This window comes from Fonsecaea nubica (assembly GCF_001646965.1).
Source record: "Fonsecaea nubica strain CBS 269.64 chromosome Unknown Scaff26, whole genome shotgun sequence".
Classification (NCBI taxonomy): domain Eukaryota; kingdom Fungi; phylum Ascomycota; class Eurotiomycetes; order Chaetothyriales; family Herpotrichiellaceae; genus Fonsecaea; species Fonsecaea nubica.
In genome coordinates, this window is record NW_019173699.1 from 325,740 (window position 1) to 349,769 (window position 24,030).

Here is a 24,030-nt window from a genome sequence, read left to right on the forward strand (position 1 = left end):
CAAATGGACTCGGAGAACCTACCTGCTTCTCTACCGAGCGAAGGCCAAATTCGCAATTGCCCAAACGTCATTCACGGGAACGAACCCTTCTCAGTTCACAAAGTGGCTGTGATCGGTCCATACGCGATCGAGTATGGAAAGTACCTGTGTCAATTGGAGGGAGAGAATCTGCTCTTCCTTGAGAGAAATGCCCCTCACATCACTACTCCGAACCTCTATGCAATGTGGCATTCGGATAGTGCTAATGCCGCTTTCTTCATTGTCATGGACGTATCCCGTTGAACGAGTTATGGCCAACACTAGGAGAGAGGGACAAAGTACAAATCAGTGACAGGCTTCGAGAGATTTTTGAATCACTCCACTCTTTACCGTCGTCCGGATGCTCTGGTAGTATCCATCGAGGGCCGGTCCCCTATCATCTATTTTGGAATTCAGATGGTGACCCAACAACTACTGGGCCATCCACCTAGGACGCAAGATGATCATTGGCCTGGCGAAAAGGTCGCGAGTAATTTCGGTGATGAATAGAAGAAATCCATCTTAGGCAGAGTTCTTCGAGGTGCATCTAGCCCCAGCGCTTGACGATCATTCACCCACCTTCTGCCACTCAGATGTTCAGCGAAAGAATATCATTGTCGACACAGTGCAGGATGGTACAACGCAGGGCAGGGATTTTCGTATATCGATTATGGGCTAGGAAATTGCTGGTTGGTATCGCAGCTACTGGGAGTATGCGTCTACTTTCTTAAGCTTCTAATGGAACCAAGATGACTGGCTAAATAGGCTCGAGGAAATGGTTGCTGTACGCGCTGCCGAGGCAGCCATACTGAGGCTAATTGATCAAGATCTATGGTTCCGAAGCACCGTAGTTCAGAGATGTATCGGGTACATAACTGACATGATGAAATCAGGCGTTGAGACCGGCGGCCTTACGAGGATGGAGTCCAAGAGGACTAACTAGACCATTGGTTTACGAGGCTGTTGCCACGAAAGCGTTGATAGTATGGAGTACCCTGATCGCATCAATCAGCGGACGAAGGCGTACCTCACCTTCCTGGCTCGAAGGCCTACCTCACTTTCCTGGCTCTCAAAGGCCTACCTCACCTTTCTGGCTCTCAAAGGTGTAAGTTGAATAACTTGATTGAATCTATTAGGCAAGGTAAGGTGGAAATCATTCGGCTAACATGCCCGATATGGTAAGGGCAACAGAAGGCCTACCTGACTTTCCGGGCTCGAAGGTCGTCCACAGCAAAGGTCTGGTTAGACACTGAAGAGAGTGTCGACCCTTTCACCAACCCTGGAAATGTATCAAAGCAGTATGTGAAGCCCACCTGAGGTAGTTTGTACTCATCTTCACCCACCAAGTCCCATCTCCTTGTCCCTTCGTATTGTCCCAGCCGCTGAATAGCCATACTTTGACCATATCAGCCCGGTCCCCCACCACCGAAACCCTATACTTCCCTGACTGCCGCCGTCCTCATGTCCTCAAGATACTAGATGCTCATCAATCACGATCCGGGCACACCAGGCACCCACAGGGTGTCGTTCCGCTGATGACAAAGGCGCCTGCGCCATATTCAGCAACCCGCCAGTCTGCACGTGGAAGATGGATTCCGTTTCCAGCGGCCGGCACCGAGCTGGCCTATCATGGCTCCGGGCCTCCTTGACAAGATTGTTGCAAATTACCTAAGATGGGGGTGGATGGCTCATGACTTGCATCATAACCACGAACTTGGTCGAATCGCGGAACTCGGTGAACCACGGCTCTTCTCTAGATTTGATGATCAAAGATTTACGCATACTACGAATCTCTTCGCAAGTATCTAGGAACATTGCTGGGAGGGATACAAATGGTATAAGTAAACAATATCTCCCCGGTCTCGTTGGTGGTTTCTGTTCACATTACCTTCGTACACTCGGCACTCGCCCGCCGCCCCTCACTCTTCACCCGCCTGGACATCGAACAGGCACTGCCACCAGCAAGAGTTCTCAATCTAAATCAAAACCACCAGCATCCAGGCATAGAATATGCGTGCCATAACAGTGTCTTCCTGGGGCTCTTCCCCTCAATTCACCTCATCCCACCCTGACCCTTCACCTTCGTCCGCCGACACCGTCACTCTCAAGATCCTCGCCAGCGGCCTCCATCAATTAATCCGTCTGCAAGCCACGGGTGGGCACTACACCACCAAGAACACGCCCACACCCTACATCCCCGGCGCCGACGGTGTCGGAGAGACACCTGATGGCCAACGCGTGTACTTCAACAGCATCATGACGGGCGGTGCGTTTGCCGAATCCATTACCGTGCCCAAGGCCAACACAACGCCGCTTCCCGAAGGTACCGATCCCGTCACGATTGCTGGACTGACAAATCCGGGAATGTCGAGCTGGATGGCCTTCGCCGCCCGCATCGACCCGCCCTTACCCAAAGGTTTTACCGTGGTGATTGTGGGGGTCACAGCAATCAGCGCCAAAGTCGCGGTGCAGTTCGCACGGGTCAAAGGCGCCGGGAAGATTATCGGCGTGGCGAGGAACGCAAAGGAGATGGCCGCGATCGCCGACCTAGACGAGCGTATCGTCCTGGCCAACGACCCCGGCCAGACGGATTTCTCGTCCCTGACCGACGTGGACCTGATCCTCGACTATCTCTACGGTCCCGCCGTGGCCGCCCTCTTCGCCCAGCTCAAATCCACCGTCCCCACGCAGTTTGTCCAGATCGGCACCGTTGCTGGCAACGACATGGCCTTGCCCGGCGACATCCTGCGGAGTAAGAACATCACGCTGCGAGGCACCGGCCCAGGCTCGTGGGCCATGTCGCAGTACGCAAAGGAGCTGCCGGGACTGCTGGCAGCCGTGGCCCAGCTACCCGATATGGACTTGAAGGTGAGGAAATTGGAGGAAGCCGAGGCAGCGTGGGCGGCGAAGAAGGAGAGGACCGTGTTTGTGCCATGACTCGCCGACAAGCGAGGGCAATCTTCCAAGCCGTTGTCCCCGAGGGCGAATATCTGAAAAAACAAAAAAGTTATGCACACAAAGAGTGAGAAGCTCGGGTTACGAATTTCCTATTGGCTGTAGGGAGAGCCACGGTTCAAGATCTGTTCTGTCTATTAATGGTTTTATACTCGAGACAGTGCTTATAGGCCAACCTCGATTTCTATCCATATGCACTTAACTGTGGTGGTCTCCAGAAGCCCCATTTCGTTCTCTGTTCGAAAACTGACATCCTGTAACCTTGTATGCACGGCCACCTCGTCTGTCTGGAGTGTTCTGTTCCCTTCTCGTCTTTTGGACGTTGAATTACTGTCGCCGCTGCTTGATTCAGCCAGCTCGGGACTGCGCCATCCAAGATTCCACTTGCCCGTCTCACCTGTCGGATCGTGGTCTGGTCCGGGGAGAACAAAGGCACGCTTGAACCAGGATGATTTGGTGGGTCGGGGCGGTAATGAAGCTCCCGGTGCTGGTTGGACTTGGAATTGCGATTGGAACTGGGGTTGAGGTTTCTCATCCAGCCGCTCAGATCGTGTCTCGGTTGTGGATGGATTGGAGAGCTCCCTTCTAAGCATGAGATCCAGTTCTTCTATCACCGCTTGCTGCATCCAGAAGGAAGAGTGGTTCTCACTTCCGACCAGGGTGATGATGACCCCCGTGGTCTGGTGACTGGGCAATGAGGGTGAAACGACGTTCTGTTGGGTCAGAGTTCCCGTCGACCTCAGCATGTCCGCTGGGACGACAACGATGGTGAGGTGGTTGCATAAGTTGGACACATGGGTTGCAAAACAGGGGATGAGAGACTCTACGACTAGCTCGTAGATACGTCGCGTACGTTCCTGTCGGATCAAAGATGTGCTCGACGCTGGTCTCAGTCTTGGGTCCTGGTCTGATGCATAGGGCGAGACAGCGACTGCCTCTTCATAGGTAGGGATGCGATCATGGAGATCTCGTTCGAAGGGCGCTTTGGACATGCCTGTATGAGGACGGTCTTCACAAGATTGAGGTCAAATGAATCTGGGTAGTCTCGGTCTGCAGTAGAGGGGCGTGCTCTTTCAGAGAGGGAGAGAGCGAGAGAGCGAGCAAGTGAGTAATCGGTATACCGAGGACAAGGAACCGAGTCACACGGGAGGATGTGCTAGCATTCAAGATCAGCCTCATCGTCACTGCCCAGAGACAGTAAATTCGCTCGAGGGGGAATGTGATGCCGTTTGCCGACTTGGGCTATTTCGAGCGGCACTGACCGGTGAGCGCTGGTTCGCGGATATCGTAGGTGGAAGTCAAAACGGATGCCCGGCATTAGCGAGAACGCAACCGTTGTCTTCTAGAAGGCGAGGAGGAGCTTCCTACATAAGAGGCAGGAAACTAACATGCTTTTGGGGCCAAAGTTTGGTGATCAGGCAGACTTGGGCGGGTTGTGGACAGAAAAGCCTCACCACATTGGATGAAACTAACCAAGCAACCAAGCAACCAGGTAGTTCGCTTGCTCTGCCTGCGCCTGCGCCCAGACAACGCTGTGTCACAACCACCTCCACCTCCACGCCCCCTCCCATCATGCTACTACTTTGCTACTACTTGGTACTTGGTATCATCACCTACAAGGTATCTCAAACAAACATCCGGTCTGCCTTGACTCATCCGTTCATATCGCCCCCTCCACTCTTGTCCCGTATTCGGATATGATTAGTTCACCGTTAAACCACTGCACAACGGCATTCAGTCCTCGTGACAACCATCCAAGATCCCCTGCTCTTCCGCTTCTGCCTCATACCTCCACCTGCATTGAACTTTAGGACCACTTCAGTAGAAAATGCCAACACTACACAGAGCCTAGGCGGTACATGGCAGACTGGATGGATCCTGCCTATGGACCAGGTACAGCCTCGGTCTTGATGTTTGAGCAGGATCATGCAATAGCAAACATGGACCAATCTGCGCGGATCCGTGGTCTCTACAATGGAGGTCCTCAGTACTTATTCCTGCTTCTCACCTTCGTTCAGTCAGCCTGTTCCTTCTCTCCTCGCCCTGGCCAAACAAAACCCTCTGTGACAAAGTCCTTGTACCACTTGCTTGCATCTCTGTGTCACCATCTTCCTTCATCATTTACTTCAGCCTGCCCCCCTACCCACAGTACCAGCTCATCTTCCTGATACACCAGTTCGATCACCCATATGCCCGGCATGTGGTATCATATCTCAAACGCCAATGAGTACCTCGTCGTCACCGGCGCCGGCGTCGACGACGTGCGGATTGTCAAGAAAGCCCTGGTCTACCCATGGCAGCGCGTCGCTCGGATCTCCGTTTCGCCCTTTGACTTCTCACTCAACCTGCAGGCCATGACCATCGAAAAGCTCCAGTTCGCCCTGCCTGCCGTCTTCACCATCGGCCCAGATAACAAGCCAGAAGCCCTCAAGAAGTATGCATTGCTCCTCAGCGGGAACCCAGATGGCACCCCTTCCGCCGGCCGGAAACCTGGCCAGGCCATTGTGCCGACTCAGAGAGGCCATGTCCAAGACATCGTGAAAGGTATCATTGAGGGAGAGACGCGTGTCATTGTCTCAAGCATGACCATGGAGGAAATCTTCAAGGAGCGGCAGGTCTTCAAGCAGAAGGTAACGCTGATTTGAATCTGATGGAGACCACTGAACACAGCACTGACGGGGGTTGCAGGTTATCGAGAACGTCCAGAACGAGTTGGACCAGTTTGGTCTGCGCATCTACAATGCCAACGTCAAGGAACTTCAAGACACACCAGGCTCCGAGTACTTTGCCTTTCTCTCTCGCAAAGCCCACGAAGGAGCGTCCAATCAAGCCCGTATCGATGTGGCCGAAGCTCGCATGCGAGGTGAAATCGGCGAGGCTGCCAAACGCGGTCATACAAAGCAGGAAATCTCCAAGATTGAAGCAGAGACGGCGGTGCTCGAGACCAAGCGGAGAGGTGAGTTGACTCTGCTCTACAACAACACGACAAAAAAGCTGACACATGAACTACAGCCGACAAGGCCCAAGCAGACGCCGAGCTCACCAACCGGCAGACCGAACTGGACATGACCATTCAAATCAATCAAATCCAAGCCCGCAGAGCCGCCGAAGCCCGCGATTCTGAACTGCAGAAAGAGGTCGAGATGAAAAAGGCGGCTACGGAGCTTGAACGTCTTCGCGCCAAAGACCTCGTCCGAGCCCAAATCTCAAAGGAGACGACCCAACAAGAGGCCGACGCAGGCCTCTACCGAGCATCCAAGGAAGCTGATGCCAAGGCCTACGCGGAAAAGCAGGATGCCGATGCCCAGTTGTTCAAGCAGCAACGTCAAATTCAAGCCAGCGTCGAACGCCAGACGAAAGAGGCCGACGCCATGTACCATGCCAAGATGCGTGAAGCCGAAGCCACCAAGGCCCAGGCGGAAGCGTACCGGGAGTTGGCTGACGCATTCGGCGGACCTCAGGGCCTGCTTCAATACATGATGCTGAAGGAGAACGTCTACGAGAAGCTTGCCTTGGCCAACGCAAAGGCCATCCAAGGTCTCCAGCCCAAGATCACGGTGTGGAACACGGGCAACGGCGACGGCAGTGGCGCCATGGAACAAGGCATCGCGCCGATCAAGAACATCATGCAGTCCCTGCCTCCACTGCTCACCACGATCCAGGAACAAACCGGCATGACGCCACCGAACTGGATGGTGCAAATGCCCAAGGACATCAACGGACAACTCAAACCCGAGGAACGGAGAAAGATCCTGAGCCACGGCGCCGCCGACGAGAAGAAGGGCTGAACCACCTCTTCCTCTCCACTTCAGTCTTTTCTCCCGTCTCCTTGTGCAGATAGACACTCACAAGGCGGAAGACACCGATATTGACCTGATGCGAACTCTTCGCCGATCAACCTTGAGAGAAGATGTATGAGGACCGACTCCAATACTCCAACACTCACCCACTCCCTTGCAGGACACATCTTTTGCTCCCTTTTTTTTTGGTTTTGTTTGCGAAGCATATATATCCCTCATGGCGAAATCTGAGACGAGTCAGGCAGGCATTTTTTAGGAAGTATCCGTGTCTCGCAGGCCGGCGGGCGGACCACTGTAATGGGACCTGGTTGTTATTTGCTGGTTGCTGGTCTGCATCTATGTATGTGTGTATGTAATTATCTACTGCATGTACCTTTACTTATCTAGGTACCCTATGAGGCATTAACCATCACTCGAGTTTCCCCTTCCAAGTCCTTCCTCCGTGCGGCGCTATAGTTTCCTTGGCAGAGTCTCTCCCAGTCTATATCATTTCACCTGTCCGGTGGTTTATCCCTCGTTCCCTCTGCTTATTTTCTCTTCTGGCAAACCACAAGGACGAAATTTCTGGCTTGAATTGCCATCTCACTTTTCTTCTTCCTTAGGGACCATGTGATCATTCAACTTTTTTTCCATTTTGGATATGCTGGCAGTTGTATACTTAAGGAATACTTCCTGCAGCTCTGCTATCTATTGTGTGGCCATTTCAATGTCCTATTCCCACAATGACTGCTAATTCTCGGCGACGAGTGGCAAAAATAAGCAGCACGTTGCTGTCTTTCCGTCTGATGTCCCTCAACATGCCATCCTCTGTCTGTTTCGGCAGTTGTCGAGCCTCCTTCCCGAGTTCCATATCATTTCTTCCCAAAACCAGAAAAAGTATTCGAAGAATCCGTCCCCGTCCCCCTTTTCCCTTAAACCCTAGGGCTAATAGTCCTTGCCTGGCGAATGATCGTGGTCGACATGATGTCCATGTCCATGTCGAAGTCGAAATCAAAACCTTGTGTCAGATGACAAAACACTCCATACCGGTCCGATACCAACCAAATCCTGCTTGCCTGCTCTGGTGTACAAAACGATCGAAAACTGGTCTCTAAACCATAACAACATGCTGGGGTAATTGCTGGAATGTCGTTTCGATCGTAACAAAAAGAACAGAAATCCACCAGAAACAATGCATCCTCTGTCTGTCTCAAATAACTTCCCCGAGAAGCCCTCGCGTGTCCAAAACGAATCGTGTTTGGTTATCCAGGGTTCAGAATTCACCTGGTTAAGTAGATGGCTTTACACGTCGATCATTTCCGCATCTTCAGCGAGAACCTCATCGGCAGGTCCCCAATTACCTTCAAAGACGGTCGCTCCTGCACGCCGCCTCGTTTCCGCCCACCTCACGCCTTCGATGTTGAGCAGCTCGTCGGCAATAGGACGGTCGCTTGGGTCTGGAGATATCATCCAGCGCACGATTCGGTCGAGAGCTTGTTCGTGTGAGGGATCAACCATAAACTGAGGTGGATCGACCAGTTCGCCGCTTCGCTCAAACCGTGAGGGCTTTTGGTGAGGCCGAGCAACAGTCGGCTCGAAATCATCACCGTCCATCACTTCCACATCGTGCTGGTCGCTGTCCGGGCGGAATTGAAAGGAACTCTCTCTAGAAATAGGGTTACCGGACGAGTCCCTTAGAATCCCGCTCGTTCCAGAACTCCATGTCAAGCTTGGAACATCGCTCATATCACCATTTCGCAGCTTCTGCCAGGATACCCCATTGTCTGGGAGTTCGACATTTCCAGCCGTCTCCAGCATGATCAGACCAAGTGCGAATATGTCAGCAGGTTTATCGTATCGACCCATCAGAATCTCTGGTCCGATGTACTCGCGGTCTCCTTCGCCTTCGATGCCAGCCTTTGCTGGCCAGCGGGTTGCCATACCGAAGTCCGCAATCTTGAGAACGCCCTCAAATGTGATGAGGATGTTCGCAGGCTTGAGGTCGAGATGGATGAATCCCGAGTCGTGTATGTGTTTTAGACCCTGGTCGCTGTTAGGTTGGACGAGAGTGATGGGGTTCTCCACACTTACTATTGACAGCTCAAGAAGGATCTTCCAGATGCGGAAATCGTCTAACCTCGCTTTCAGGCCAACCTGTGCAAGGAAGACGTCAAGCGTACCCTCTTCGCAGAATTCTGTCTGAATGTACAGATGGCCATTTCCTTCCCAGCTGTCGACGAAAGTCACAATGTGATCAGAATGACCCAAGGCTTTGAGCACATCCACCTCGTGGATTTTTCTCTGGCGATCTCGAGCACCAGCATAAGGATACCGGGATCTCTTCACAGCCCAAATCTTTTCGGGGACAGAATTTCTCGAGGATGGACGGCTGGTCGACACGGAATAGATCTTATGGAATGGCGATGTCTCCGGGGGTTGCGAGACTCGATAGACTTGCGAGAACTCCCCAGAGCCAATAAGATCAACCTTGTCAAACCTTGACGTCAAGCTACTGTCGATGTTCGTGGCGTCTGATGAGGCGAGGTTCAAGCTTGGACGGTTAGAGAAATTCGTAAAGTATTCTCGTGGGCCAGTCGGTGTTGCTGGAATGATAGGTGCCATGTTGTTCTGCCTCGTTGGCGGACGTTCAGCGCGTCCTGAAATGGTTAGGCCACTTGGGTCGGGAGGAAAGAAGCTGTCGAGAGGCGTGTGAGGAGATCCGCGATCTGTCTTTTCAATCCTTGGGCTGACTGGTGGCACAGATGTTCTCTTAGCACGTTCCAAAGCAGGGGGAGGGATTGTCGGAATCGAGATCGTCCTTCTCGTTGAGAGAGGATATCTGAGACCTTTCGAAGTCCGACCTTGGGAAAGAGCGGGATCCGGGAGGGTGATGACAGTCAGCGCCGACTTTGGTCTCAGGTTGGCGGATGGGGAATCTTCCATCACGCTGTCACTGTCCAGGTCGACGCATCCTGGCGATGCTATAATAGGAGACAACTTACTGCTTGACAAACGAGTTACATGGGTAGGAGGAGCGATTACTCGATTGGTGGACAAGGCCGGTTGGTGTGGTGATGGAGAAACTGAACTCCGATCGTGAAGCTCTGTCAAATGTTTGGTAGGTGTAGGGGGATAATCAGAGTCGGTTGACTGGCTGTTTGCCCGACTTAGTGGGGAGCGACCGTTCGCTTTCTCTTCGGGGTCGATGGATGCAAAACTTCCATCTCGAAGCAGATTGTGTCGACTGGGTCGACGTCCAAATATGCCAACACTTTTGGAGAATGGAAAGGCCGACACCTTGGAAGGACCGTGGCTCCCCTCGAGGGGACTGGGGGGGACACCGAAAGATTGTCGAGAGATCCTATTGACAGCACTCTTTGCGAATTTCTCCTCGTTCTGAAAGATGGCTGGCTGTTTCTTGCAGGGCGTATCTGGCATATGGGCTTTGGGTAGGCCCGCATTCGGGTCGTCCACATTGCGGTTCTTCTTCGAGATGAGACCAGTCGACATGAAAGCAGCTGGCAAGGGTTTGGCAGATTTGTAATTGCCTGGGGTAGCGAAAGAGGTTTGGGAGGAGAATTCATTGTCTTCAGAAGATGGAACTGGCCTAGAAGAGCCAACCGGCAAGGATTTCGAGAAATCATGAGAACGAGGTCTGCTTGGGCGGTGCATCGGTTCATGCGTAGGCGAATCGTCTTGCTCATCAGGCTGAGATGACGATTGGGTCATGGTGCGGGAAAGGGGATGTCGAGGCTGATAGGACGAGCCGGTTTGCATGGTAGTCATCGGATGGATCGATGCGCTCAGGAGATTCCCTGAACTTGGGAATGGACTATCGCCTGGGAATGGATTCATGTGGTTATCCAGAGACATGCGCATTTCCTTTTTGGGGTTTGCTATTGGAGTGAAGTCTAACCAAGACTTGTCCCCCTCCGTGGCATTTTGGAATTTCAAATTGCTCGATCGGTCGATCTGTCTCTGCTGGATAGTCGACTTCCGTAAAGACGAGGACCGCTTCGGAATCGTTGAAAATCGTGATGATGATAAGAAAGAGTTGTTTAGAAACCAGTCGTTGTCGTCTTGCGCTCGTTTGTCACCGAACATTCCACTTTCCGAACTATCAGACTCGAATATGCTGAAATCGAGGCCTGGCCCGTGGAGACTTCTCCTCTTGGCTGAAGGACTCTCGCAGCCTGGTGTTTCGTCGGACCTTGGGCCGTCTGATCTTTTCATAGGACTTAAAGGAGCAACGGCTGTGATCAACATCCCACCACTTCGTCTTTTCTCCTGGCGAGTATGAACACTCTTCCAGCTGAGGGGTTCATTCACGGATTTATCGTTTTCCTTTTCCTCGCCAGCGGTCAAACTTTTCAAAGCCAGTTCGCGCTCTGCCTCTGCCGAAGTCCTCTTGCGAAGTGGCATGGGGGATGAGTTCCCACTGTCGCTGGCATCCGTCAGGATCCGTTTCGTAGGACTCCTAGGCGAAGTGCGGAGGCGAGACACCCCATGAGATTGATTTGTTCGTCGAAGGGGAGGACGTGGGAAACGCGGGGCCGAAGCACTTCGATTCGGATGAGAGCTCATACCACCCAGATGTAGAAAATTGTCAGAGGTCGCGATTCTCGATGGTGAAAGCGGAGAAGGCGAGAATGGTAATTTGCTAGGTCCGGGGGATCGGAGTGACTGTTGACGAAACTCTGAGCCTTTCGAAGGTGAGCGAGATAGTGAACGGCGTATCTCGCGTATGGCAGAATGGGGGTCGAAGTGTGAGAAGGCACTCTTCGGTGAGTGCTCCTCACGATGAGGAGAGTATGTGGCCATCATGGCTGGCCGGGAGTCACTCTGGTTCAACGCAGCACTATAAACTGATTCTCTTCCCAGGAGTCTGCCATGAACTTGTAGGTTTCAACGGGACAGCACTCAGACAGCACTCCTTTGACCCAAATCTTATGGTGCAGGCAACTTGTCCAGAAGTTGTTGACGGACCCTGGGTGGATCTACCGATGGCCTCGCATATCAACGAATGGGTCGTGGCATGTGTCGGTGCCGGTTGTAGCGGAATTGGAAAAGATAGGATATTCTGGCGCAGGACGAGATATTGTCCCGTAGAGCGATCTTCAGCGCAGGTCTGATAAAATGATCTCGCTCAACAGGACAGTGAGGGCGGTAGGACAAGTTCGGATGAGGATGAGAGGTGCGGATGTCTGTCAATGCGATATGAAGGGGGGACAAAGTGTCAGAGGTTGAGATGAAGTGAAGCTAGAGAGGAGGGAGTCGGCAAGAGTTGGATGCTGACTATTTGACGTAGATAGAGGAGACAGGATGCTCGCTGATCCCTCTCTGGTCGCCGGGGAGGTCGGGTCGCAAACGGTGGTGTATTTGTCCTCTCAGGGTTCAGATTCTCGAAGCGATCGCGTGCGCTGCACAAGGGGAAGCAGGCGCTGATGACGACTAATGTTTGTGGCGACGAGGACTTGGGAAGGAAGTTGTGCCAATCGCGGATCGGCTGGGAAGCAAGTAAGAGAGTTGCAATGAAAGGCGCTGAGAGCGCGTTGTAAGTGGACGAATCGCAAGATATGTCGTGGTCGAGTTTCGGGTCATTTCTTTGGACAGAAGACTCAAAGGCCATGACACGCTTTTTTTTCGTGGGTACCAGGCGCAAGACGCGTCCTAGGTGCCAGGCGGTGGGAGGCGTGTGCCAAGGATAAACAAAGACCCAAACCGGACTAGCGCCTAGGCTCCACTGTCGCCGCCATGGATCGTCATCCTCAGTGCGACAATCTGGGATCTGGGAGAAAGGCAGGCAGGCAAACAGGGCAGCTGACTTCCCTCAGAGCCCTCCACCCCCGTCTTCTGCTTTGGTCTCTGAGCAATTTGTTTCTGGCCTCTACGCGAAATCATTTTGCTCCCTACAGCCGTGCAATTTCTACCCTTGTGCAACATTGGAGAAGATAACCCCTAGGGATTCTTGGGTCGTGACGAGACACTGCCCCCTCATGTGCAGCCCCAGGTCCGCGATACTTTCAGCGAGAGCTGAAGCTTATGCCTCCCGATCCTCAGCCTGCGGAGTCTACGAGGTGGAAGGAAGGGAAAACAATACCCTGAATAGCGTTGCGGTGGGGTCCGAAGGGGTCTGTCAACGGTCCGAGTGAATGGTCTACATACAAGTACAAGTACGGAGAGTTTGGTGGTAGGTAGCCTTGCAATAACAATTATGCGTTCATCCCTCCTGATGGATTCATCTCTGGCCCCTCAGCCAACGTCCGAGCACCAAAAATGATGCTCCCCCAGACCCTTGCAGGACCCTTACCTATTTCAATGCCAGATTCGGTTCCCTGGCGAGATGTCCACTTTGATTTGAGAGGCCCACGTTGCAACTGTCGAGTCGTGCATTCTGCCGATGGTGGCATATTGATGCCCAACCTGCCAGCGTGCTTACTCGTTTGCTTACCCACTGGCTGAGCCTACGCGACGCTCATATGCCTCCCAGCCCGCGTGCTGATACTCTTTGACTGCACTCACCGGATCAGTTGCAGCATAGATCCCTCTACCGGCGATAAGAAAATCTGACCCCCCCTCCATTGCTGTTGTAGGCGTTTGATATTGCTGACCTAGCGCATCTCCTTTACTGGACATGTTGACACCCGTGGTGAACACTACGAAATCTTCATCCCGCGTGGCGCCGGCGCAGTGGCTGGATAACTCCCTCGTTGACACGAAGCCCAGGACACTTTGGGGGTATTTTCTTGCAATCTCGACCGATATTCGAGTGTACTCGCCCACTGCCAGCGACCCCTTTGAGGTCATTTCGGCCAGAATTAGAATGCCTCGTTCACGTATCCCACCATCACGGATGGATTGGTCCAGTGCCTGAATGATCCCCTCGCCAGGAAGCATCGTAGCGTTGACGATATGGGCCCATTCGTGGATCCGCAGCGCTCCTCCTCTATATTGCTTCTGGACGGTGTTGCCAATGTCAACGAACTTTCTGTCCTCAAACAGAAGAAAGTCGTGACGTTGCGCCAATTGGGCCAGTCCTTCAACTGTAGCAGGGCCGAAGTCTGAGACAATGTCGATGTGCGTTTTGAGAACAGCAATATGGGGACCAAGACCTACGAGACAAAACGACAGAGTTAGGACGTGTCTTTAATCAGTGTCTACCGTTGAGATCTCGCCCGCAGGACAAATTTGGGTTGTGGGATACAGAGTCCAGAGAATCGATCAATCCACTTACTGTCAGCAATGGCCAAGAGTTCCTCGGTCGTAGTCAGGTCTGCCGACAGCACAACGTTGGTCTTTTTCCGTTCGGCTATCTCAAACAGTCGCCGGACGAGAGGATGCGGGTGTCTTTGAGCACGCTGGCTGTAGGGCAGGTGACTCTGAGAAGCCATAACCGCGGGTGCTGTTCACGGGGCGTTGCCTGGTCGGAAGTCTTTTTTCTGTCAATGAAAAAAAAACGTGTTTTAAGCGATCGGAAGAATCATCAGGTCAGGCACAACAGGTACCGGAGGCCAGGTCCGTAGGAGGTGGTGGATGCAAAACTGAGGGTCGAGAGATGTGGTTGGACCAAAGTAGCCAGTTCCGAGGCTGATGGTCAGTGTGTGGGTGTGGTGCTGGGACGGTGGTGGTGGCGACGATGATGGTGAGGCCGATGGTGCGAAATCCAAGCCTTCGCTAGGGCAGAGGCTGCAGCGGGAGGCACCCAGGCAAAACTCGCCAGCAGAAAATGCCACGTTTGAGGAAGAGCCGTGCAGCAGCCCCGAGGGAGCCACGGAGCCTAGGAGCCTAGAAGCCTAGACCAAGCCCAAAACTCTGCGGATGGGGGGGTCAGCCACCAATTGAAGCCACATCTGGACAACGGTGGGCGCGCAGGCTGCATCCCAGTAGCAAGGCCCAAAGATGACGCTGTGCAGATGCAAGCCCACTCGTAACCGCTTCCCCGTTCCCTTTCCCATCCGCCATTTGCCCATTCACCATTACGTTGCTGTTTGGTCCATTATTGCAGCGGCCTACGATCCCCATTATTCTTTCTTTCCCCTGTTTCTAACCACCATTTACATCCTCCCAACTCTTAGAACCTCACGCAATCTATTCCCCCAGCAAAACCCGCCTCGCCATTCCGCCGTTGCCCCCGAATCCCGACTCGGATTCGTTGTTGTGTCCCGTCAGCAAGACGGTTTAACTCTGCTCGGGTTTCTCGCCCATTCCTCCCCAATGAATCGTCCAGCATAGCAGTCGAACGATCATCGTACGATCTGCTCACTTTGACTATCCCTCACCCTGCGAATTCCTTTACACCTTTCCGACAAGTGTCAACCTCTACCACGGTCTCATTAATCAATTCATCCCCTCCTGATCCTGGGCAGTCTAGCCGCGATGAACCCGCAGACTCGAGTCGTCGAGTAAACCCTTTAGGAACGTCGCAGTTAGGGGGGAGGTGTTACGGCAAAGAACAAACAAATACATCATTCAAATCATGTCAGAGGCGCCGTCAGAAAACATTCCGGCATTGGGACCTGGCCAACTTGAGCAATCCAAAACATCTCGCGAGACATCTCCGGCGCGCAATTCTCGCAGTGTGTCCAGCATCCCTCAACTTTCGCGGTCGCGCAAGGGAAGCCAGGAATTTAGTCCGACACGGAACAGTGGTTCAGCCGGATACCTATCAACTGTGCCTTCAGCGGCTGCTGTCCAGCGAGCCCTGTCTGCGCAGAGGCCTAATTTACCACCTCCTAGTGTTGATTCGGTGCTCGAGGGCGGACGTCCCTCTGAACGACAAATGAAAGCAGGTCAAACCCCGCCGTCATGGCCCACGTCGCCCCGACTGAAGTCCCCGCCGCCTTCGAAGACTGGCACAAGGCCCCCGTCAACGAAACGTAGTGATTCAGACCAGACGCCATCAAATACTTCGCTGAAAAGATTGGCACCTGTCTCTCACCCTGACCAAGCCGCCGCCATGCAGATACCTGACACTCACGAACCAAATGGCACTCATTCCAGCTCGAGAGTATCAGGTCGAGGACCAAGTACTACCCTTGAGACGGTGGCGGAAAACAGCGCCCCCACGACACCTGCAATCGGTCCGATTTCGACTTCATCGTTGGAGCCAAAGGTGGAGGTCGCATCTCTTGACCAGAGACCTGAGCCGCGAGCTGATCCACCAGTCGTTAGAGATGGTGAAGGTAGTGGTGGGGATGGCCCTTCGAAAGTCACTGTCGCCAAAACAGAAAGCGGTCGGAGGTCAAGGGCTCCAAGCAGTTCCCGACCGGCTTCAGATTTAGCAAAGCGCTCCTTCACCAGCCTCACAGGCGCCAAACCTAAACCTACTGGCGACCCCCCACGGACCATGACCGTTGAGACGGAGACTGTTACGTCCATGCCTCAATTGCTGGGCCCGGACCGAGGTGCTTCGGGCAGGGATGGTAACGGTAGTGTAAGGACCAAACCGAGCACCGAAACCATCCGGCCGAAAAAGGAGAAGAAGAAATCTCGCAAGGCTCCTTCGCTTCATGCTGGCACAGTCACTTCCAAAGCCGACCTGTTCGAGGCCAAGGTCGCTAGTGCGGTGGATGAAGCTGATTCCTCCGATTCAGATGAGACTTTCGTTTACGAGTCGAACCCACCAGACAACAGGCCCTCACGGCATCATTCTCGAACACCCAGTGCCACATCTCTGGCCAGCCAAGAACAATTTGGGAACCGCAATAAACACGGTCTCCGTACCGGCAGTCAAGCGATAACTGGGAAGAAGAGCATGAAGTTTTCGAGCAGCACCTACAACAATCTCCTGGATGGTGAGTCTGGGCCAGAAGGACGGGGAAGCCAACGTAACTCGAGTTCAACGCCCCGTCATCACCACATCAGTCGGCATGGACGGCCCCACCACACCTCCATCCTGGATACGGAGTCACCTTTCACTCAGGCAAACAAGACAAATCCCTCCCGCTCGACGACCAACAATCCCTCGCGATTTTCTCGACCAAATAGCCCCCGGACCTCCAATGGACGGGTGCCAGGCATCTTGCGCAAAGGCGAACCCTTTGATTCCTATGAGGATGCCGTCGCTGACGACGAGAGGGCACCACTACTTGGATCGGTCCGCATTAACCGAACGCGACACAGCCGTCGCCCGCATAGCTCCAGTCTCCGGCACTTCGAATACAACGATGTCCCTGACCGGAGTTGGTGTGGCGGATATAGCGGTTGTATTCTGCTGGGTCTTGTTATTCTCTTGGTCTGTGTTGGCATCACCACGTTTGTGATGGCCCTCAATCGGCCGCTCATGGATGTTTCCATCAAGCATATTCAGAATGTGCTTGCATCGGAGCAGGAGCTCATGCTCGATCTGGACGTGTTGGCTATCAACACGAATCTTTTCCCGATCTCGGTAAATGACCTGGATGTTAACATCTTTGCCGAGAGCCCTTATGTGGGCACCACCTCCAATTGGGACTTGCCTGGCCAGAGAAGAGCGCTCCGATGGGTTCAGCGAGAGCAGCCAGATACCCAGGGTTTCGACTGGCCGCCGTGGCATTCGGACGATGGAGTGGACGAAGGGACCGATCCAATTGACGACCCTGAGTCAGGCACACAGAAAATGCTGCTGGGAAGGGTTCTCGTCTTCGATTCACCGTTAGTCTTTGATGCGTCTCCCGTTCGACACAGCCACACTTCGTCGGTTGGTGAGATTCGACTTGCGAGACCCGGCAACAAGACTGAAGTCGGGGGCAGTGCACGTTGGGAGAGAGTGCTTCAACACCCCTTTGATCTTATTGTTAGAGGCGTCATCAAGTACCAGCTTCCTTTGAGCTCCAAAACCAGATCCGCCAAGATTGGCAGTCGAGTTAAGGTGTTACCCAACGACGACAAATCTGGAGATGACTCGGACGGGTCTCCAACCAAACCAAAGGCTTAAGACGTTTTGAGAAGATATTGGGAGTTATGATTGGGACGAATTTCATTTGTGCATGAACAAGACCCGCCTATTGTGGGTGGGCATCTAACGACCGAGATACCCAAAGGACTGTGTCCGGGAAAGAGAAAAGCATTGGGATTGCAAGCTTATACTTGGCTATACAATGGTCGGCGAAGAAAACCAGCGCATCAGCGCAGGGGCGTGAAGGCAAATAATGGAGAACTGGGTGGAAAAGGCATTCAGCCTTGTGTCAGGGCAACCGTCAGTTGCATGTTGTTCTCCTTGGTGACGGCCTCTTTTTTCTCTTGTTATATAGGGCATTTAATTGCCGTGGAGCCTCAGCAGAGAGGGCAACCAAAAGCCCAAATCAAAAGTTCCCCATAGAATATGTCAGGTACTTTTCTCTCTCTGACCGGTTTCTCCTTGCTTGTTGGGCCGCAGCCCTGTTGGGTTTTCTTGGGAGACATCGGGCTGCAAAATGACTGGGCGTATCTATTGAGGCTTGTTGTCCTGACATTCTGGCAGTTGCGGGCTGATTGTTGTCATTACAAACTTATTTACAAGATGACACGGCGGAGTTGGCAGCTTGTTGTCCATTAATTGAACGTGTCAGACATGTATGATAAATGTTTGTCACACGGGACTAGCGAAAACAAACAACTGCCCAGGTGGGCGAGCGCTGGCAAGGCGCTGGTGGGGCACCAATGGGGGGGGTTGGGCGCCGTATGCAATGTACGTCACGCTGCCTCCGGCTTTGTGACTTGGTCTGTTATTATTTCTCTCAACGGCCATTAAGCAGCAGAGGCTGGTTGGTTGGTTGTCTGGCTGACTGACTGAACTGACTGGATGGCTGGTTGCTGTTTCAATTTAGTTGAGTCCCTAAAGACCAGATGGGCCACATGGGCCTTCTTCCACCTTCTGTTCCTCTCTTTTCGTCTCTTCTACCACCCCCTCTATCTCCTTCGACTCCTCCATCCCCTCCCGCCACCCCTCCTCTATTCGCCGCTACGCCCCCCAAGTCGACTCTCTGCATGACCGTTAAAGTTGTCCAAGCCTGCTTTTATGCCCACCTATCCAGCCAGTATCGTTCAGACTTCTCGGCGTTCTGTGCGCAGTTGGCCTTGCTTTCTCCAAGAGGCCCTTCCAGCGCCCACACACAAACACAAAGGGGATAAGATTAAATCTCGGGACACGCGCACAACCTTGGGAGGTCCGGCTCGTCCGTCTCCCGTCTTGACCGCCCGCAGTCCGGTTGCATGCACCATCTGATCCTTCCAGCTTGGGTGTGAATTGTCACCTGCTGCCAGCTCAACTCGAACGCTCATCCTCTTCTTGCCTTTCGTCTCTGCCTTCTGCATTTGTTTCACTTCTTCCTCTTCATTTCTGGGCACCTTTTTCAACGTCTCGAGAACACTCCTGAAAACCGTCTGCGAAAACAAATCCACATCTTTCCTCAACCCCGCGCAACTCTGACAAACCGTGCATGTGATATATCCTTCTAATTACACTTGGACTGATTTGGACGGCTGCAACTACTGCTACTCCCCTCTCCAGGCCCCAAAATGGGCTCTGTGTACCGTGAGAAGTTCGACGACTCCCGAACATCGGTCTCGTCCAGCCGACGCGATGGCGGATACACAACTGTGAAGCGCTATGTGGTGAAAGAAGATGACAGCCGCTCCTCTGTGGGCCGAGAGCGGCGGTTTGTCCCCGAACGTGCAGGCGAAAGGCTCGAGGAGACTCGGTTCGTTCGGCGTGAGGTCGAAGAGCCTGTGCGTCGCGAAGAACCCCGCTACACAGAGCGTGAATTGGTTATCAAGCGCGAAAGAGACGATGAGCCTCGCAGAGACTATGTCTACGACACACGACGGGAAGAACCTGTCACAGAGAGGGAGCTCGTCATTAGACGCACAACTGAACGCGATGATCCTCATCGGAGTGATTTCGATGTGACTCGGTACGAGGACCGCAAGGTTGTCGACACCCGCTTTCGAGACGACTATGAGGTGCTGTCACCGCGAGGGTACGACGATCGTGATGTGCAACGATATACCCGTACCACCGACTATTTTTCTCCTCCACCACCTCCGCAGACCATCATCATTCGTCAGGAGCCCATCATTATTCGAGAGAGAGTCCACGATGACGACTATCAAATTGTCCGCAAGGCGGACATCGACGAAGAACGTAGCATCGTCCGCCGAGACCCGCCGCCTCGCTCGCCTCGCGGAGAAGAGGACTACTTCTACGAGAAAAAGATCAGGGAGCGCATTGACGACCGTCGCGATGACGACGACTACTATGAGCGTCGGAGTCGACGCCGGTCTGTGAGTCCTCATGATTCGGTCTCCCAAAGAGGCCGCGATTACAGCAGTGACGACAGCATGGTCTATGTCCGCAAAGAAACCCGTGAAGAAAGCCCTAGCCCTGACCGTAAACGAGGCCTTGCTGCCGGTGTCCTCGCGGGCGTCGGTGCTGCAGAGCTTCTTCGAAATCACAAAAAGAAAGAAGGCCGTGATGTCCCCCATGGTATCGGTCGGATGGGACGCGACCTTGGGGCTGGCGCTTTGGGCGCTCTTACTGCCGAAGGTATCCACCGTGCCAGGTCAATGCACCGCAGCAAAAGCCGGCACCATTCCCGATCTGGGTCAAGGTCGCCAGGACGTTCTCGACGTCGAAGCAGGTCTCGTTCCTCGTCGCCGTCGAAACTCAAGACTCTTGGGGCGGTGGGTCTCGGGGCGGCTGCACTCGCAGCTGCCGCAACTATTGCCTCCAAGCGCATGAACAAGTCCAAAGACGAGGGTGACCGTGGCCGCAGCCGATCGCGCTCTCGACGCCGGAGGGAGTCTGTTTCGAGTCTCGAAGATGATCCCGATGCGCCGACTGACGATGCCCGCAATCCCAAGCACCGCCGAAACACGATTGCAAAGGCTGGTGCAGGCGGTGCCATCGTTGCGGCATTGATTGAGCATGCTAGAAGCAAGTCTCGGGCTAGGGACGGCAAGGAACGGTCCCGGAGCCGCATCAGACAGGCACTCCCAGTCGTCGCTGCTGGACTTGGTAGTGCTGCTGTTGCCGGGTTATATGAAAAACATAAAGCGAAGAAAGAAGCCGAAGAGATTGTGGACGAGCGGCGTCGGGCTCGCTCACGATCCAGAAGCCGGGCAAGATCTGAGCACGCGTACTACGATGGGCCCGCACAAGCTGCAATGACTGATCCGGGGCTAATTGAATACGGAAACGCACCCATGTATGGCAACAATTTCGGCCCAGATTACTATGGGAGACCGCCACCACCAGATGGATACTACTCGAATGCTGTTGTGCCGGCTGCCACAGGTGCAGCAGCAGGTTACGGGGCCCAACGAGGGACCAGAAGTAGAAGCCGGAGTCTGAGTCGCGAACGAGGTGGTCGAAGGTCGTCTCGCAGTTCAAGTTCTTCCCCAGACCGCAGCCGACGCCGACATTCGCGCGATGCCGCAAAGATGACAGCAGCTGCCGCTGCAGGGGCGATTGGAGCGACCGAGTATGAAAAGAGGAAGCAAGAGAGACGCGAACGTCGCGCACGAAGGCGTAAGTGTCTCTGGACCCCGAGAGATGAAATGCTGACACGAGCTTAGGTCGAGAAGAGGAAGGCTACGGTCGTGATCCTTACGAGGACAACTATAATCCCGGAGCACAGTATGCCCCGACGCCACCACCTCCTGGACCCGTCAACGATCCGTATGCAAGTCAACAAGGGTTCTATCCGCAAAGCAGTCAATTCCCGCCTCCACCAGGAGCTGTGCCTCAACCGTATCCCCCGCAAGCCGGCCCTGGTACAGCTCCACCTGGTGCTGCCCCGTATCCCGCACAGGCCTACCCTCCTCCCCCACCTCCTCCTGGTGCTCCGCCAGCTCCTGCGCAACCATACGATGCCTATGCCTCTGGTGCAAACCCCTACGCACCACGTGGTCCTGAAAATGTGAGTGCTGAGCCGAATCCTATATTTGGCAATTCTGTTGCACCTACTTTTCCCAGTAATGACCAGAGCCATGTCCCAGATGGTACGTCATTGTCATGTACCTTTTGCAAGCACTTCTCGGATCGGGCAGTTTCTCGTGGCTGACATTCTTGGGAAATTAGGTCTAAATCGTTCCGTACCGACTCCGCCTCCACCGTTCTCTAGTACGCACGACCCTTCCCCTAATGCTCCAATCAATCCTCCGCCACCGGCTCCCAATCCCCCGCGTCAGGGAACCTATTCTCCTCCAAGTGGACGAGGTGTATCTCCTCCACGCTCGCAATCCCAGCCGGCTCCATCAAGTCGGAAAAGCGTGCAGTTTGTCGAGACGCCTGAGGTTTCTGATGCTGTACCCGTGGAATCGGAAGCATCAAGTCCCGAACGTCACCGCCATAGACACAAGCATTCGCACTCTCGCGGGTATGAAGCGGAAGACGACACAGATTCCACTCCCGACGAGCAACGTCGAAGAAGGCGAGAACATTCGTCTCAATCACTCGACCCAGACTCGGCCGATGGTGGCGATCGACGACGACATCACCGGCGTCGTCGCTCTTCTGAACCGAGTTCATCTCGAGGTGAACCCAGCTCAGGTTACCGAGGCTCAAGACTCGAGCGTGTAACGAGTCCCACTGATTCTGATGCCACGATCGAACTACCTCCTAGGTTCGACGAGAAGGGGCGCAAGAAACCCGAGCCTGGCGAGGATCCCCTTGCGGAACGGCTGAACGAGATCCTTTCTGGAAAGGGAGCAGCAGGCAAGGTGTTTGGGAATTTCTTGGATGGGTTGTTTGGACCAGACGACCGGAGGAGGCGGGGCAGATAAACCTGGGGACCTTTATGACACGACAGAATCCTCTTTGAGCATTTAGACAGAAGCATGGTACACAGACACATTACGAGTCTCATTTGCTTTGGTGGAGAGGGGTTTCTTGGGAGTTTGGCTGGTTTGACTGCATCTGCATCATGAAGTGATGACGACCACTTGAAGCGTGGAATATTTCCCCATCATGATCACGAATGTCTACGAAGGAAACATAAGCCAGATGAAAACGACACATGTAGCTGCGAAGACGAATGCCAGCGATTTGAGAAAGACGGGGACTTGGAGTTTGATCCAGATGCCAGTCTCTGACGACTTATGATTGTGCTTGGAATGGATTGAGATGGGGGTAGTTTTGGATATTTCTCAGTGTTTTGCTAATGAAAGATCTCTGTTCACTCTTCTTCCGACTACATAAAGAGACCATGACTGATCGTGCTAGTCTGAGACGTGCAGGCCGGACAATGGGTTGGGGAATAATATGCCTTGCCTTGCCTTGTCTTTCAGTTCGGGTATCGTTCATATCTGGCTATACTACATTATATTACCTACCTAGGTATACTATGCTATACCTTTACCGTTACCGTACCGTGTACGAGAGATGAGGTATGAAGTGCGAGGTATGAGGTATAGTAGGTACAGGTCCGTGAGTCATAATGCATACAGTCCTACGTACATCCAGTACCCAAGGTATCTAAGGCCGATACCTAGGTAGGTAGTAAGTCATATTAAGTGAAGTAGAACAAAGTCAAGTAAATGTCCACACCGTATCGTTCTCCTTTTATCACCACCGTTCCTGTTTCTTGGTATACCCGCTCGCCGCGTCGGCCAGCCACCGCCCGATCTTGCCCGCGGTGCTTTTGCGTCGTTCGGGCTGTTTGCCTTTTCCTGCTGCTGCTGCTGCTGCGTCGGTCTCTTCACCCTGTGCGGCTTGTTCTTGCTCCTCCTCTGCCGAAAGGGTCTGGGCGAGGGCCGAGTCGGATCGGATCTGGCGCTGTTGCTCTTCGAGTTGGCGTAGGCGGGCCTTTTCCTCTTCGGCGGACAGGAGCGGTTGGTCGCTGCCCTCTCCTCCCGCCGCTGGTAAGTCTGTCGATGCGCCGTAAGAGGGTAGCTCGTCATCGCCCGCAGCGGTGCCGACAGGTCCTCGTTGTGATTGTTGCGCGGCTCCCGTGCCCGATCCCACTGCCGTCGACCCTTCAACGCCACCTTCTGTCCCAGCACCAGCATCAGACTCGCGACGGTACGCCGGTGGCCCGCTCGTGGCCCGCTGGGCGTACGAGTCCGAGCTGCTGGGCCCAAACGCCGGGTCCATGGGTCGGAACCCCTTGCTGCGGAGTTTGGCTTCCTGGACGCGCTGCTCGCGCAGGGCCTTTTCCTCCTGGTTCCGCTCCTTCCAGTACTGGTAGAGCGGCCCGCGCGAGTATTCGTTTGTGAATATGGTCGGCATCTTGGGGCGGAGCAACTGAGGGTGAGGACAAGTCGATGGATAGATGGGTGGATGGATGGGATCGGAAATTGTGGTGGAAACCGAAGGGGG

The 24,030-nt window shown here is 53.8% G+C and overlaps 8 protein-coding genes across 8 annotated transcripts; 4 read left to right on the plus strand and 4 right to left on the minus strand.

Annotated features, from left to right (window-relative positions):
- Positions 1-2,028: 2,028 nt before the first annotated feature.
- AYO20_04868 (hypothetical protein) lies at positions 2,029-2,955 on the plus strand (the record flags this gene model as incomplete). The annotated part of the gene is made up of 1 exon (XM_022643163.1): positions 2,029-2,955. The coding sequence occupies one exon, from the start codon at positions 2,029-2,031 to the stop codon at positions 2,953-2,955; it is 927 nt and encodes a 308-aa protein (XP_022500974.1).
- A 182-nt stretch (positions 2,956-3,137) lies between these two features.
- AYO20_04869 (hypothetical protein) lies at positions 3,138-3,965 on the minus strand (the record flags this gene model as incomplete). The annotated part of the gene is made up of 1 exon (XM_022643164.1): positions 3,138-3,965. The coding sequence occupies one exon, from the start codon at positions 3,963-3,965 to the stop codon at positions 3,138-3,140; it is 828 nt and encodes a 275-aa protein (XP_022500975.1).
- Positions 3,966-5,162: 1,197 nt separating this feature from the next.
- Positions 5,163-6,761, plus strand: AYO20_04870 (hypothetical protein; the record flags this gene model as incomplete). Its single annotated transcript, XM_022643165.1, has 3 exons — positions 5,163-5,603; positions 5,662-5,929; positions 5,986-6,761. 3 exons carry the CDS (start codon positions 5,163-5,165, stop codon positions 6,759-6,761), a joined length of 1,485 nt encoding a protein of 494 aa, XP_022500976.1.
- Positions 6,762-8,054: 1,293 nt separating this feature from the next.
- On the minus strand, positions 8,055-11,573 carry AYO20_04871 (hypothetical protein; the record flags this gene model as incomplete). The annotated part of the gene is made up of 1 exon (XM_022643166.1): positions 8,055-11,573. One exon carries the CDS (start codon positions 11,571-11,573, stop codon positions 8,055-8,057), a length of 3,519 nt encoding a protein of 1,172 aa, XP_022500977.1.
- Positions 11,574-13,067: 1,494 nt separating this feature from the next.
- On the minus strand, positions 13,068-14,143 carry AYO20_04872 (orotidine 5'-phosphate decarboxylase; the record flags this gene model as incomplete). The annotated part of the gene is made up of 3 exons (XM_022643167.1): positions 13,068-13,146; positions 13,204-13,864; positions 13,987-14,143. 3 exons carry the CDS (start codon positions 14,141-14,143, stop codon positions 13,068-13,070), a joined length of 897 nt encoding a protein of 298 aa, XP_022500978.1.
- Positions 14,144-15,228: 1,085 nt separating this feature from the next.
- Positions 15,229-17,667, plus strand: AYO20_04873 (hypothetical protein; the record flags this gene model as incomplete). Its single annotated transcript, XM_022643168.1, has 1 exon — positions 15,229-17,667. The coding sequence occupies one exon, from the start codon at positions 15,229-15,231 to the stop codon at positions 17,665-17,667; it is 2,439 nt and encodes an 812-aa protein (XP_022500979.1).
- A 1,562-nt stretch (positions 17,668-19,229) lies between these two features.
- Positions 19,230-22,496, plus strand: AYO20_04874 (hypothetical protein; the record flags this gene model as incomplete). Its single annotated transcript, XM_022643169.1, has 4 exons — positions 19,230-21,240; positions 21,288-21,713; positions 21,836-22,289; positions 22,337-22,496. 4 exons carry the CDS (start codon positions 19,230-19,232, stop codon positions 22,494-22,496), a joined length of 3,051 nt encoding a protein of 1,016 aa, XP_022500980.1.
- A 781-nt stretch (positions 22,497-23,277) lies between these two features.
- AYO20_04875 (hypothetical protein) lies at positions 23,278-23,940 on the minus strand (the record flags this gene model as incomplete). The annotated part of the gene is made up of 1 exon (XM_022643170.1): positions 23,278-23,940. The coding sequence occupies one exon, from the start codon at positions 23,938-23,940 to the stop codon at positions 23,278-23,280; it is 663 nt and encodes a 220-aa protein (XP_022500981.1).
- Between the last annotated feature and the right edge of the window lie 90 nt (positions 23,941-24,030).